Source organism: Notechis scutatus, chromosome 1, assembly GCF_049901735.1.
Source record: "Notechis scutatus isolate UNSWTSFEM ecotype Mainland chromosome 1, rNotScu1.2, whole genome shotgun sequence".
Taxonomy (NCBI): Eukaryota; Metazoa; Chordata; class Lepidosauria; order Squamata; family Elapidae; genus Notechis; species Notechis scutatus.
In genome coordinates, this window is record NC_142009.1 from 55,373,794 (window position 1) to 55,390,114 (window position 16,321).

A 16,321-nucleotide genomic window follows, 5' to 3' on the forward strand; every position below is an offset into this window, starting at 1 on the left:
ATTTAGAGCATAAACAAACAACGTGAAGAGAAATCAATGTGGAGAAGCAACATCAACATGAACATTAAGCATCACTGTTGAATTATGAACTTTTTGGTTGAGGTAGTATTTTTAATATGCTATGGATTCAGAAGGGTAATAAAGGTAATGTAAAAAAAAAACAGGTGTAAGTCCCTCCCCCCATATTATGAAGTTTCACAAACAATAGTAAGAGCACGTATATATTGCAATTTTATTTCTTCTGCTCAAACAAAACAACGTTAGCATTTAAGAAATTTTAAAATGACACAATATGGTAAAAATAGCAGAGAATTAACTGAGAAACTCAAAAAGAAGTAAAACTAAAAGCATGAAATTGTAACATTCATTAATGTTTCATCTTCAGTTTTGATTGACACTTGATGCTTGCAAACCTTTTAAACAATGAACTTTTTTCATGACAACTCTGAAGAGATTTCAGCACCAGCACTAAGATTTGTACATTCAGTTTGTATTCAGTTGACTTATTAGCCATTTGTGTATGATAGGACAGGTTTATCACAGATCAGATCACAGTGTTGAGGAAAGCATTGCCTTCCTGGAATTAAAAGTGACCCCCTAAACCATATTCAGCTTAAGGCATCTACTTACAAAAGCACAGGAACCATCATTACATTTTCAAAGAAGAATTATTAAAAGAATCTAATAACTTGTAGCTAATTTTACTTACAGGATTATCTGGCAATGGCATAACTGTTACTATTACAGCCTGATTTAACCGTTTAACTAAACTGAGATTCCTGTAATGGTTCAGTTCAGGATCATGTTAACTATGCATGTTGAAAGACAAGGTCTCAGTTTCATTTTTTCTTTTTCCCTTTACACAGAACTCATTAATTTTAGACCAAGGCACAAAACGTTTAGTGCATTCACCAGTTTCATTCACAATCTAGTAACTTAATGTTCTTACCTTTGGACCACTTACATGTTTAAGATTCTGCGAGCCCATCTTTGAATTTTCCTTACAAACAAAATCAAACATGATTTCTGACAGGAATAAGCATGTTAGCTTATACTGCTTAAACATACATTACTTTCGAAAGATGAAAATGCCTCCTCTTAATTTCAAGCAATTTTTGCTTAGAGATTTAAATGCCTTCAATTAAAGAATATGGAAAAAATAATTTAAAGCCATGGCCACTGATTACATGTTATAAATCATATTTCTGTTTTATACAAAGAGGGAAAACAAGACTGTTTGTCTGAAAACAGCCAAAATGGGCTGTTTATTTGCTTTGGTGTCCAATACTCAGAGAAGATATTCTAGTTAAAGCTTTCTTGTGAACTAAACTGGATGTTAACTAAGTAAATTAAGAAAGTGAGTAATTAAACTCAAACATCATTTTGAAATCAGCATAGGATATAAAATCAGTATTCCACTGTTGCAACATGGAGAATTTAAGATGTAATCAGGAATACATATATTTTTTCCAAATCACAAAACAGATTACACACAAAAGTTTAAAAAATTGTAATGCAAATGTATAAATGGGGAAGGAGATAAAAATGGATATGTGATTTTTCTTCCTTCTAAAACTAGATTGCTACATCAATTCTTAAGACTTTTTCCATTTTTTCTTTTTCTTTATTTTTCTTTTTTTCCACGTCAATATTTAATTGTGAAATAAAATCCAATGCATGGTGACAAAAATAAGAGCAACCCATAAAATACCAATAGAGTAGTACTTTCCCCCCGAATCCTGTTTCTTCTCACTTTACTGACACTGATCATTTACAAATTGAAGTTAAAACAAACTTTGTTAAGGTCAGTGATAGAGAAGGGTAGAAAAATAACACATGATTTATTTATTTTAGGATCATACCAAAACTTAATCCAATGAACAAATGTAGGTAGCCAATGTGAAAATAATATGCTATTACTTTTCATTGCCTGTTTTAAAAATTTCTTCTAAGTATTATCCTGATGCTTAATGCTTAACTTTATATCAAGCTGAAAAAAGCAAAAAGCAGGGTTTCAAGAACTGCTACTGAAACATGACTAAGTTTGAAATACAAATGAAATGATACAAAAAGTATTAAGTACCTGGTTCTATTTAACATTATTTACTGATAAATCACATTTTCCTTATTATTACACATGCATGCAATATAAGGAAAAATAGTGCAGCAATTAATACAAATTGTTTAAATAAAAAAGTTGCCCCAATTCCCAACCCAACACCTCCCCAAGTTTTGCCTGGGCATTAACTAGGCCTTATTGTAAAAAGGCTATTTAATATTTGTGGCATGCAAGAATGGTTTAAATTAAAAGCCAACTCTGTGGTTATTTATGTTACAAAAATGTCTGCATGCATTAAAAGCTCAAAAACCTATGGTAAGTCTATAACAATCTAACAATTTACATTTGATCATATTGGTTTGTATTCAGGAGAAGTCTCAGATTTGGTAAAGCATATCATTTTAGGAAGGCATCTATATCTTTATAATCTGGGCAGCATTTGCATTTTTCTTTAAAAAACTTCATGAAGGCTAATCAGAGAGGCTTGCTTATCCTAAGAATCCAATATTCAATATACCATGATATTCTGGATCTCTCAGTCATCAACATTGGATTTTACAGTATCTATGCTATGAATTGAAGTCATACTTTGTTTTAAATCAAGGAAATATCTAATGTGATAGGAAGACTACCTGAGATACAGTTGTATGTCAATCTCACTTGCTAAATTCTCTAAGAAAACCTCTCTGAAAAGCCTCCTTAAGTTTTTCTCCTTTTTAAAAACTTAATACACTGTAAATATGCAGCTTCAATATTGATATGAAACATTTCAATGCACCTGCCTAACAGGCTTATGATTTTCTGCATAAATCATTGCCACAATTTAAGACTATTTTCCATCTTGTTGAAAGTCAGAAAACAGCAGCAAAAGGAAATAGTGTATCACCACCATATTGTTGTCTGAAAGTTCAGAATCTTGTTTTCTCCTTCTTTCAAGAATACTTTTCCATTATCTTCCAGCAGCTCACAAAATGTAGCTGATTTTGTGCAAGACCAGTGGTCCAAACAGCTTAGTCCTAATCTTTCTACACTGTATTTGACTTGTTCAGTTCTTGTCGAATTGCTGATTTGAGCAATGGGAAGGGAAAAAAAAAACAGTCTGTTAGCTAATGAAGAAAAATGTGAAAAAACTTGTTTATTAAAATATTAAAGCTGAGATAGCACCCCAATATTACAGTATTATTGTGTTTCATTCACAATATTTATATGTTTGATTTATCAAGTAAATAGAAAATGAAGAGGGAAGATTGTAGAACACTGTATTTGGACAAATAGCACCGTTTGTTTTAAGGAATTATGTTCAAACTGAAATTTGATGAAAACTGAGAGGCAAAAACATAGAAACAATTTTTCAAGATACATAGTAAAGTGAACTGAGTAGAAGAGGCATGAAAACATGAAAGGTAAATTTGAAAACATATTTATGCTTATGTTGCCTAATAATAATTATGACTATATATGGGAGAAAGATTTTAGGGAATCTACTTATTTGCTACTACTATTCATAGGTATCAGTGATGGAAATCCAACTGATTCCTGTTGTTGCTTCTGCTTGCCTCAGTGTGGCTGCAATATACCGTGTTTCTCCAACAATACGGCCTCCACCAATAGGAAGCCCCACCATGTTTTATTGGCATAAAATCAAATTAAGCCCCTCCCCCCAAATTAAGGCCCATATTAAACATGCGAAATGGGGGGGGGGAATGGTGGGGGGGGGGCTTTCCCTTAGGAAGTACTTTTGTTGCATGCCCGGATATGGTGCTGCCTGCATTGATGGGGCACTTCATATCGGGAGACCTTCCACCATTGCTTTCCCTTCTCCCTTGCTGTTAGGCGTTAGGCATTTGGCGCAGCCACGTGCGGCCAGTCAGGGCTCCTCAGGAGCCCTGAGGAGACACTTGGCTTCAGGCGCTCCCGTCTTCCCTTTGCTTTCGAAGGTAAATTATTTTTTTTGAATTATTTTACACAGCCTCCCCTGCCTGAGAGGGCAGCCCAACCCCACGTGGGGAGGCTAATCTCCCGGGGCCTCTTCGGTTCCTCCCCGACCTCCCTACACTGCGCGCCTCTGACGCGCCGGTCCCTTCAGCCCAGCGAGCTCTTCCACCTCAAAGAAAGGCCAGGTGGGCGGCTGCGGAGCAGCAGCAGCGGGTCCGAGCCGCTCGCAGCGGAAACAGCCACCACCCTTAGCCCGATGCGGGGAGAACGACCGAGGTTAGCGCCCGCCAGCCTGTCCTTCCTGCCTTTGGAGGCATGAGAGGAGGGTCTGGTGGGGAGGTGCTCGCTGCCAGCCAGGGCCGCGCCAGAGCCGTGCGGGCTGGGTAGACCCGTGAAAGCGAGCCGCGGGTGCGTGTGTGCCTCCTCCTGCCTCTCGCCCGGAGGAGTCGGTCGGAAGCGGCGTGGCTAGGCTGGCCGTGGAGGTGCTCAGTGCAGGTGCCTCCAAAGGCGGGAAGGACGGGCTGGCGGGCGCTAATCTCGGTCGTTCTCCCCGCGTCGGGCTAAGGGTGGTGGCTGTTTCCGCTGCGAGCGGCTCGGACCCGCTGCTGCTGCTCCGCAGCCGCCCACCTGGCCTTTCTTTGAGGTGGAAGAGCTCGCTGGGCTGAAGGGACCGGCGCGTCAGAGGCGCGCAGTGTAGGGAGGTCGGGGAGGAACCGAAGAGGCCCCGGGAGATTAGCCTCCCCACGTGGGGTTGGGCTGCCCTCTCAGGCAGGGGAGGCTGTGTAAAATAATTCAAAAAAAATAATTTACCTTCGAAAGCAAAGGGAAGACGGGAGCGCCTGAAGCCAAGTGTCTCCTCAGGGCTCCGGTTGCAGGGAGGAGCCCTGACTGGCCGCACGTGGCTGCGCCAAATGCCGCGGTGTTGCTGTAACGCCGCGGCAGCAAGGGAGAAGGGGCAGCAAGGGAGAAGGGAAAGCAACAGTGGCCCGAACCCGAAGGTCTCCTGAACATCCAAGCTGTCGCCGCCCGCCCACCCACCCACCCGAGGATGCAAGGAGGGAATTAAGTCACCCCGAAAAGACGGCCTAGCCGTTTTTCGGGGGTCAAAAAAAAATAAGGCCCGGCCTTATGTGAGAAACACGGTAGTAAAATATAAAATGATAAATTAAAAGGATCATTTGAGGGGAAATGATGTCTGTAAAATCCAAGTTATGTAAGTGATGAAAATGTACATAATATATATCTTTTGGGTAATCTACACACATTTTATATAAATTACAGTACAACTGTATTGCCTGATTTACCAAAAATGGCATTTTCCCACTATTTCAGAATGAAGTCCAAACTTAATATTCTATCAATTCCATATTTTATCAATTACATCCAGAAGCAAAAATTGAGGTGTTTTTGTTCTGCATCTCTTTTCTATATTTCTATAGTTTGTGGTGGGGGGATCAAATAATGACTTGTTTCTCCCTGAATTTTCTTTTAATTTTTATGGTATTATTTACTTTTATCTATAATAAATTGTACTTAAAATTGTTTATGTATAGTATGAGTTACTTCATGTGAGATAAGTGATCATATAAATTTGACAAAATAGATGACTACAGTATATTAATTTTTCATTATATATATTTCTTGTAAGCTACACCTTGGGAAGAGATGGTTTTAAAAATCAGCTAAGAAATAAAGTAATTAAATTAAACAAAATGACTGATATGAAGCTTGATGAGTTCCTACTGGAACTGAAAAATCATAAGCTGACCCATTCAATAAAAACTGAAATTATGATAGTGAAAGACTGGGAAGGGAAAATGAACTAAATGGAATGTTCAAACTTCTAATGCATCCTAAAATTGCATAGGAACTTCCTTCCCCAAATAATCACAAATTTATATACTTACCATCAATTAATTCTTCTTTTAGTTTTGTTAATTCCTTCCTCATTTCTTCTAAAATATCCTGTGATAATAGAACAAGGTTAAATTTATTTTTGATATTCCAAATTGCCAAAAATAGTGTCTGTTCTCTGATGTAAACTAAATTAAAAATAACATTTATTGAAATTAAAAAATCAAGAGTCTGGGTAAAACCTTCTCCTTACTTTTATGCAAAGGATTTATATGTCTACAAATTTGTATGTTTGCATGCCCAAATTGAACAAATGCTGATATCTACCGTGTTTCTCCAACAATACACCCCCCCAATAAGAAGGCCCAGCACTGCTTTGTGCGCATGTCATTAAGCCCTGCACCCAAAATCTGGGCCTATTTAACACGAGGTGAAGCAACATGGGGGAGGGGGGGAACTTGCAGAACTCATCCTATGTGCAGCCTCACTTAGCCTAGATATCCAGCCTTAAGTCCTTCTCCTTGTCCCAGGAACACATCTGGTACTATTTATTTTTTTTGCAGGAAAATCTTAATGCCAAAGTCTCCCAACTCCTTGGCATGTTTTAGTCTACCAATGCCCCACAACCCTGTTTCTCCTCTGGATCACCAGCCCACTTTACCCAGCAAGGGCGCGACAAAACACACCGCTTTGGTCAGGCGGCCCATGGGCTCTTGCGCAGGAAAGACAGGCTGTACCAAGAGGCGGATGCCTCCGCTTTCTCATCTACGCAAAGGGCACCAGCTCCCCCCTCCCCGCTGCAGCCCCGGCAAGGGCACGGGAGCTGACTTTAAAAGGGACTCCATCCGCATCCCCTCGGGCAGCCAGAGCAGAGCTCGGTAGAGACGCCTCCAGCAGGACTGCAGAGGAGTGAGCTGCCCAGTCTGCTGCTGGCGCACCGGCCTTTGACCAATGCTCCGCTCTGGGTACAAGTGGGCGCAGTGGCAGCCCAGCCCGCCCCTCTCAGGGACTGCAAGCTCACTTGCCCCACTTGGCCTGGCTTCCAGCGTCACTGCCAGCTGCTCTTACCTTACGTGGCAGCTGCACCTTCTTCTGCTGGCCGCACCTTGCAGGCCGAAAGCGCAGCCCGGCGGCGCCCAAGCGGGAGCTGCACATTTTCACCCCAGCGCCCTGCGGAGCCAGAATCTGCCATCCGCCACATGAACCCCAATGAGCAGCCTTGCTTGCGCTCAGGGGAAGAGGAGCTGGTGGAGCAATGGCCACGGCGGGAGCACCAGAAAGGCAACCCACTTGCCTTTGTCTCTCACACAGCGGCAGAAAGCCGGGCATTTATGGGGTTGGGAGCCTCTAAGTGACCCAGGAGTCTTTGCCCCACCCCTTCTCAAGCAGGGCAGCTTAAGAAAGCAGGCTCCCGAGTAACGGTTCCAAGTGCTACAGCTTGATCCGAGCTCGAGCGTGTCCATAAGGCACACCGAATTCAACGCTTAATGGAGGTCTGCGGATTCACCAATGCACTGGACCAAGAGCTACCGGCATAGGCTGAGCTGGCACGATGCACAGGGTGGAAAGCGGTTGGCTGCGTGGGTGTTGCGGGAACATGGCCATTCACTGATAAGGGTGTAAACACACGCACACACACACACCACCACCACCACACACAGTAACCTACCACACCATGCACCCTAGTTTGCAAATATGGCCCTTGATTTTCAGGCGTGTGGGTGAAAAATTAAGGCACCCTTGAAAAGATGGCCTAGCCGGTTTTTTGGAGGTAAAAAAAATAAATAAGGCCCAGCCTTATTTTCTGAGAAACACAGTAGTTAAAACATTTTAAAAGCCTTTGATGTTGGAGGCAGTGTTTCTATAGATCTTATGATAAAATATTTTAGGAGTACATAATTTACATTCTTGTGCATTCCCTAATAATTGTAATATTTTCATTTTTTAATCACAAGCACTGCTGATTCAATACAGAAATAAAATACTTAATTAAAAAGTTGACAATAAGCCATATTAAACTAAGAAATTTTATTCTAGCAGAAAATTTCTACCTGTTTTAATCTGTCATAGTCTAGTCCTTCAGACTGTACTCCATTAGTATTTGGTTGCCCAGAAGATGCAGATTTTGGTCTAAAAACAAAAACAGTATTCAAATTAACTGCATTCAACAAAATATGACATTTCCACACTGCTTATCATCACTGCAATTTTTCCAAACAATCAAACAGTTTCTTAATGCATATTTGAAATTGAACATGCTAACCAGGGATTATAGGTATTGATGTAAAAATAACTGAAGGGCTAAAGGTTAACTTTCCCAGCTGCAACTAAAATAAGCTGTAAAATTGGTTATGTTATAAAAATAGAAATAAAAATACATCTGAAAAAAAATCTACATTTGACTTAATCTTCAAGAAAGGGTTCATTCCAAAATTTCCAGCTATGTTTCAATAGCTGGTTTCCAAGAAAACCAAGAGCATTTTTTCTTTCCATACCTTACCACAAGGGATGTTTTCTATTATTTATAAAAATATAAATGACAAAACAGCAAAGATACTTTATTCCTTCTCTTGCCTTTATGGTTTTAAATATACAAGTTTCTAATTAAGTCTAACTTAAAACTCTTCTATTCCAGTCATTTATGGGTAATATAAATGGTTTTTAAAATAAGTGATAAATACCTTGAGATAATAGGTGATTTGCTTCCGTTCATTGTATTTGTTCTTTCCCAAGGCTTTCTTGTTAATTCTGCAGGAAATAAAATGTCTAAATTTTAGGCTTATATGTACTGGATAACTCTGAAAGAATTATCATGCTTATAAAGAGAATAGTGTTTTGTACTACTTTGAATAACTCACTGCTTGGCAGAACTAAAATGTAGGCCAAACAAAAAAAACACCTTTGCTTTCTGAGCTTTGAACAAAGCAAAATCCAGATGAACAAGAAGGGCAAGACTAGTATGTGTCTTCCTATTTCCTCTATCAACTGCCCCCATTATGGCATATCCTAATAGTCTACTGGCCCCCACTTGCCCAGCGACTAATCTTTTTATCTTCTCTTCAACTGCTTAATCCAGTGTCCCAGAACTGTGTACTCTTATCAATCTGTCTTCTACCCCATCTACTATAATGACTCTGGGCAGCTAAGAACAAGTAAGAATACCATACAAAATAAAAACAAAAATAAATATGAACAGAAAATAACTTCATGTCAACATAGTATGACAGACTTGCAGGGTCGGCACATTGTGCCACAAGGTCCCATGGGGTAATAAGATTGAGTCTGGGTTAGGGACTTCTGTCCTCACTGTGAGTTGTGTTGGGGGAGTGCACGAAGGGAGGCTCAGCCAATCTCATTGTACACATGTTGTACTCTGACAATAAAGGTAATTAATAAATATATAAAACTGATAATGACTACCAAGATAGTCAATTAAAAGCAACCATGAGCTCCCAACCTAATCCCTATGCCTAGACACTCTTTTGGAAAAAGTTTTTTTTGAAAACCATCAGGCTAGGGCAAATCTAAACTTCGTGGGGAGGGTGTCCATAGGGCAAGCACAGGGTCTGAAAACTCCTGCTTTCTGGGTTTGCATGATGAGATTTTCCAGTGAAGGAATTTGCAAGTGTGTTTCTAATTAGATGGATAAAAACATTTGGAGAGAGGCAGCCCTGCAAATAGCCTTGCCCCATCCATACCACAGGAATCTCTATGGCTTCTCTGATAATTCTGTGGCTGGGGTTTTCTATAGTGGCTAGGGTTTTGGTGCCATTTTTGGTACCATACATTGGACAGACCAATAGAAGAATAAGTACCCGCCTAGATGAACACAAAAATGCAGTAAAAAAGCTAGAACACACTTCCTCACTAGTCCAACACATGAAAGCAACAGGTCATAGCATCGACTTCAATAGCACCAAAACCCTAGCCACTACAGAAAAACCCAGCCACAGAATTATCAGAGAAGCCATAGAGATTGAAAAAAGACCTGAAAGCATGAATAGAAGAGATGATTCCACCAGACTGTCAATTATTTGGAAGCCTGCACTCACAAACAAACAAAATCTCTACACCACAAGCCAGGCAAACACCTGGGCACAAACAGACTCCCCGATACCTCCAGCTCAAACACACCCCAACCAGGCACCTAGATGAAACCTAGCTTCCTAATAAATGATAGCCGTCCATTTACTCGGAGCCAAGCCGCACTAAAAGCCTCCAATACAGGAAACACAATGTTGCCAGCCAATCAAGACAAAAAAAGCTACAAAACAGACAGAAGAGATTAGAAACACCAATCAAGCAGGACACAGCAAACTCCAAGACCAATAAACACAGACCAAGACTCCCAACCAATCAGGATGAAGAAAAAAACATTCTGGCACAGCAGTAGGCTAGCCCCAAATTTAAAACAGAAACAGCTGTGAAAGTCTGACTCACAGACGAACACTATACAGAAGCCTGATGATGGCAGATGAGATTCTGCCGAAACGTTGCTACAACTTTAAAAGCACAACTATAATGACCTGGGAAAATACCCGAACAAAGCTGAATACAATATAAATACCCACGAAAACTTAAGAAATAAATATATATATATGATGAACCCATTTTAAAAAGCAAAATCTCTCCCCAACTTCAAAAGTACCACAATTTATGTCACATATTTCAATACTGTACAAAAGAAAAGTTATCACCTATGCAAACTCATGTTACACAATTTATACAGCTTACCAGGTGTGCTTGTTGAAGGAGGCTTGGGAGCTAAAGGCTCTGGTTCTTCCTGTTCAATGGGACAAAAAATAAAATATTTTACAAATCTGCTTAAATTTATGACTCAAGGAAAGACTCATAATTTGAGAACCAACATGAAAATCATAATTCTAAAATCTCAAGCTCTATTAAATTTGAAATATAGAAGCCATATTTTAATTACATAGATTTAATTGCAGAATGTCATATAATTTGTCAGAGTATTTTCAACTTACACTTTTTTCTTCTTTTGTTTCTGTTTCTGATGACCCCTTCTCAGCAATTCTTCTCCTTCAGGTAAGGATGAAAGAGTATTTAGTTACCATCTGCCAATATCTGACTCTCTTATTCGCCTGTTCTAACATAAATACTGATAAGAAAAGTGATAAAAGAACAAGTCTTGGTGATATCACAAGACTTGGTGCGATATCACTTTTAGTTCTGTGAAAATTTAGCTGGGTCCCAGTTTTGTTTAGGGGTTAAAGGCACTAGAAGGCAGTGCATTCTAATCTTGTGTTATGCAAACCAGCTGGATTACTTTGGGCTAGTCATCTCAGCCCTAGGAAGAACACAATAACTATTTTTTTAAAAAAAAATATTACACTAATTTCTCCAGATAGTCACCAAGAATCACAAGTTCATTCAAAGGTGCACACATTAAAAACACTATAAATTCTTACCTTCTTGCAAGTAGAGCACTCATTTCTTCCATTAATCCACTTCCTCCAAGTGGCAGTGGCCCATTTCCACGACTAGTATCTGTTTTGGGTGAAGCAGAATTTGTTCCTCCGCTTGGAACAGGAGAATCTTCATTCTATAAGTGATATGCAGAAAAGCAATGATGACGGTAGCATTATTATTATTAAGAACATATAGTTGACACATCACATTTCAAAATAGCCTAGAAACATTTTTTTAAAATTAATTAATCTGTATTTGGCTGGGGAAAAACACACAGCTGTCATTGTATTGTATCTGAACATTACATATTATACTTCACATGGAGGATTTTATAAACATTTCTTGCCATTATTGTGAAAATCTGAAACTTTAAACTGATTTTAAAAACTAGAATTTGAATTGTACTTACCCGTGATACTTTTCTGAGTTTGGCTCCAGCAAGAGCAGCAGCCAGTCCTGTTAAAGGTCGATAATCTTCATACATCATTCCCATGGAAAAGCTAGGAGCAGGGAGGGGAGGAGCAGGAGGTGGAAGAGGCACCTGAGTAGGAAGGGGAGGTGGTGGGGGTGGAGGTGGCCCTAAAGATGGAAGAGGTGGAGGAGGTGGTGGTCCAGGGGGAGGTGGGACTGCTGATGGGGACTGAACAGGGCCAGATGGAAGTGGGGGAGGAGGAGGAGGAGGAGGAGGAGGTGCAGGTGGTCCTTGTGTAACACCTGGTGAAAAATACATACACACATACAGAAACCAAATACAGGAATTGAGATACCAAGTAAAATTTAAAAAAACCAATTCTCTATTACTTCAAATGAAAAGACTTTATATATCCTAACGTGGCTTTCATTGGAAACCGGTCAATGTCATTTCAGAAAAACATCCAGCCACATTAATTCATATGCTTCAACTAACATAAACCATTTTGTTGAGAAAGCGTTCAAAATTTCTTAAATAAAATAATGATGAAAATAATGTTATGTCAAGGGTAACAATGGAAAAGCTTTTAGTTTTAAACTGAATTACAGCAGTATCATTTGTGCCTTCTTTGTATACCTAAAAAGGTGCATTCTTCATTCCTCCAATTCTATCACTCAAGCTTGTTTTAAATACAAAATACCAGAAAGTAATATTTATATTTCCATTCATATTTCATGCTTTTGGTCCCCCCCCCCCGAAGTATTAATAAAACATATATTAGTGTGTTAAAACATTTCAGTCTGTTGATGGAATGATTTTCCCCAGCAGCATCAATAAAACCAAAAATATTCTATAATTGGGATATAGTTTTGCCTGGAAATATACATTATCACACAGGTGTCAAACTCAATCGTGTCATGTGACGTATCGTGATGCATCATGATGGGTTTTTTTGCCTAAACTTGAATTATGACTTATTTGGAAAAAAGAGATCCCTTAGATGTTTATCTCAAAAAATAACCCCACATAATGATATTTACCCGATAGGAATATGATCTTGAATTTCAGCTATTTCTCAAAATAATAATAATAATTAAATGGAAGAAAAATTAAGCACTTGCAAACATTTTAGATACTTCACCATTTTTTTATTTTATTAGAGTTGCCAACCTGAAAGGCAAGAAATCCTGAAGATTTATTTTCACCAACAAATTTGTATATGTGACATTTGTGCACACACACACACATGTGCACAGAATCTGTACTTCCTCTCCAAAATAAAAAAGAACCCATACTAAGGATTATTTATTTATTTCTTTGTTTGAAAAGCTCCCCATTTGTTAAATTAACTGATTCTCCATCCCACACAATTTCAGAAACACTCACATAAACACAAATAATTTATCTGAAGAAAGCTATGGTTTATAAGCATTAGACTATGTATGTTCACCCTGTGGTAAATCCTATAAAGTTTAATTGTGCTTACTCATAAGTAAGTACGCATGAGTTGCTATTATGCTGAAAAAAGCTGTTTCACCTAGTCTACTCTATTTAGCAGTAGTGGGGAGAGATTCATTGTGTATTAGGAATGATGTTTGAAGATAAATAAATGCCTGTAATGGGGAGCCTTTCTCTATGTGGAAGTTCTCTTCATGATTTGATAATTCTGTTTTTTTAAAAATCAGGATATGAACTCATGGCAGGCAGGATTTCCATTACAGGCACTCCATATAGTGACTAGGGTCTTCATATCTGTTCCTTCTGAAAGAGTTTTCTCTATTACAATATTTACTGTAAATGTAAGATAACTCTCTCATTTCAATCCCATTTGGAGGAGAAAAAAACCCCTCATCTTCCTTTCGGGTAAATATGATAGAAGAACAATTAATTTATCACAAAACCTGTTTATAAAAACCACATTAGTTAGATTCCTAAGAATTTTCAGCTAAATAGATTAAATAGAGGAGATTAAAGTTATCCATATATACAAATGACATGAACGAACCTGCTGTCTGTCTTTCTGTCTTTTCTGTCTGTCTTTCTGTCTGTCTGTCTATCTATCTCTCTCCATTTCTAATCCTCTCTATTCCCTATTGATAATGGGATATCAATGGAAAAGCTCTCAAAAGAAACAACAAAGTAAATCTAAATATTTTAAGGAATATTAAAATACAAAAACCTCAATTCACGGTCATAATTTTTCATTTAATCAAGTCTTATGTTTACTTTCAGTAAGTCCCTTCCCCACAAATAACAGTTTAGAAACTATTTCAAAAAAGTAAGCAAACCATTCTTCCGAAGTGTTTTTCCAAAGACACTGATAAATTTAACATATTGCTAAACTTTGGTTGGATATATGAAGATTAGGAGAGCTTTAAAAGTGTTAGTTCTTCAGGATAAATCGAGTTTGGGATGCAAATTAGTTTGAGTGCATTTTTAATTAGTTAATTAGTATCAACATCAGAAACCTTACCCTGCTGAGACGTAGGTTCAGCCGGCTGAGAGGCTGTCTGCAAGACTGGCTCAGAAGCAGAGGAGTCTCCCAGCACAGAGTTTAGAGAGTTCTCAACAAAGGCAGGGGGAGCTGCAGAGGGAGAAGGGAGAACACTAGGCTTGGATGAGGGAGCTGAGGCATTAGGGGAGGTTGGAGAAGAAGCTTGAAGTCCAGAGACTGAGAGAGGTTGAAAGGAAGATGGTGGTAGTGGTGCTGGACCTGAGGTAGATGGTGAAGAAACTGAATAATTGGCCAATTCCGGAAGACCATTAGGTGCAGTAGGGGACATCTGAGATAACTGAACAGAAACAGGAATTGGGAGAACAGGTTTGGGGCCGGTGGCTTTGCCTGGAGGGCTACTAATCATTACAGGAGGTGAAGGAGGAAGGGGTGCAAAACTAGAAGCTGACCAAGTAGTTGACTTGGTAGTTGGAGGCAAAGAAGGAGGGGGGTTAACAGGTGAAGGTGGTTGAGAATTTTTATTTACTGGACGAGGAACCGTAGCATAATGGGGAAGAACAGGGTGGAAGGCAGAGCCCAAAGATGTAGCAAAACGTGATGCAGAGTGCCTTAGTGGTGGTGTAGGGGGAGAGGAAACTGACTGTGCAGAAGTCACTATAGCATAGTCCGGAGTAGAGTCTGACATTGCTTTAGCATATGAAGGAGGTGGTGCTGAAGGAGGCTGGCAACTGGCATATTCAGGAAGTGAAGGATTATACAGGGAGTTGTCAAAAGATGGAGCTGGACAGAAGATAGCATCAGCAAAGGCAGGATAAAAGAGGAGAGAAAGAGAGAGAAAAAGGGAGCTAATGAAGCAACAAAACCAGCATTCAAACGATATTTACAACGCAGACTATAGTTAGTACCAGAGGATTAGGCACAAGTAAATTACCGTTAGGAGAGTTTATACAGTATCATTTTTAATTCATTTTTGACATTCATATTTGCATCAATATCTAAAATTACACACATTTTCTCTACAAAAGAAGCTGCCCTACAGAATATGCTTTCAAACCATAATCATAAAAATTAGCTGGTTGGAATTAATTGTAGTGATTTCCTTCATTTATGTATTTACATAGCTGCCTTATTTAGCACATGACTCAGGGTGATGCACATCAATAATAATGAATAAATAACAACCACATAATAAAATGAACTATTAAAAACATAAAAACAACAACGTACAAACACATAAATGCCAGGAAAAAAAGTGATCCTATGGAAAATACCAGTCCTGGACACTAAGTTGGGTGGAGTGACCATGAAGGCACTGCAATGGTGAAAACTGTGAAGACTGATTGTAGATTGTACTCATTCAGTACCATTCCAACTTTGAAGAGTTGCTGAATGAGTGGCCAGTAAACAAGAACTGCCGGCACATTTCCTGGATCCAGCCATGTGAGTTTGCCTAAGCATAAAATGTAATGATGTACCCCCAAGAAGGGAAAGTTGGAAACAGATCAGAAATTACCCAGAATGGTCAGATTTCAAGACTAGCTTTTTGAGGAGAGGGTAAACTGCTGCTTTCTTAAACATAGGGTGGCACCTCTCCCTCTAACCCTGGTTGTCAACCTTTCCAGGTAAATCTAACAGAATAAAAACAACTAGATGAACTAATTCTACTTTTTTAAAGACTACATTAACAGAATCTTTTAAATCTGTTGCCACTTTTAACTACCTGACCAATGAGAGTGGGCCCTTCCTAAATTTCCATCTCTGACCATTAAACCAATGCTCCTGCTTCTCTTGTCTCTTCCCCTCATTCCACAAGGTCATCCACACATTCCATTACACTGGTACACTGGTCATCAGCAAGAATTGAGTCATCTTAAATAGGGCTATTGGATGGCAATCTATGGGTGCAGATTAAGATAAGAGTAGCAAAATATCTCTGTTTTCCTGCTTACTGGTTTTGTACCATAGTGTACAGTAGTACAAAAGCTCTTACCTATGTATGGTCAGAATAATAATTATTTTTCTTCTAGCATTGTTCTAGAAGTCTACTCTTCCATTTTATTTCATGGAATGCTTCTGAAAATCAGATGACTTCCACAAATTTAGAGAGGCCACCAAGGCACAATCCGGTCTAAGGCACACTCATTCTAAGTAGTGTCTAAGGCCTTAGTTAAAC

General features: G+C 39.1%; 1 protein-coding gene across 1 annotated transcript in view; it reads right to left on the bottom strand.

The window, feature by feature from the left end:
* Nucleotides 1–208: 208 nt before the first annotated feature.
* The window catches only part of ENAH (ENAH actin regulator), a 74,071-nt gene continuing 57,958 nt past the window's right edge, over nucleotides 209–16,321 (bottom strand). Inside the window, exons 6-14 of the mRNA XM_026682162.2 lie at nucleotides 14,167–14,928; nucleotides 11,691–11,995; nucleotides 11,281–11,414; nucleotides 10,837–10,891; nucleotides 10,583–10,631; nucleotides 8,530–8,596; nucleotides 7,900–7,978; nucleotides 5,902–5,959; nucleotides 209–3,122 (exon numbers count right to left, since the gene is read on the bottom strand). Coding sequence (XP_026537947.2) covers nucleotides 3,085–3,122; nucleotides 5,902–5,959; nucleotides 7,900–7,978; nucleotides 8,530–8,596; nucleotides 10,583–10,631; nucleotides 10,837–10,891; nucleotides 11,281–11,414; nucleotides 11,691–11,995; nucleotides 14,167–14,928 — 1,547 coding nt within the window. The 3' untranslated portion in view covers nucleotides 209–3,084. The remainder of the gene's footprint in view (nucleotides 3,123–5,901; nucleotides 5,960–7,899; nucleotides 7,979–8,529; nucleotides 8,597–10,582; nucleotides 10,632–10,836; nucleotides 10,892–11,280; nucleotides 11,415–11,690; nucleotides 11,996–14,166; nucleotides 14,929–16,321) is intronic.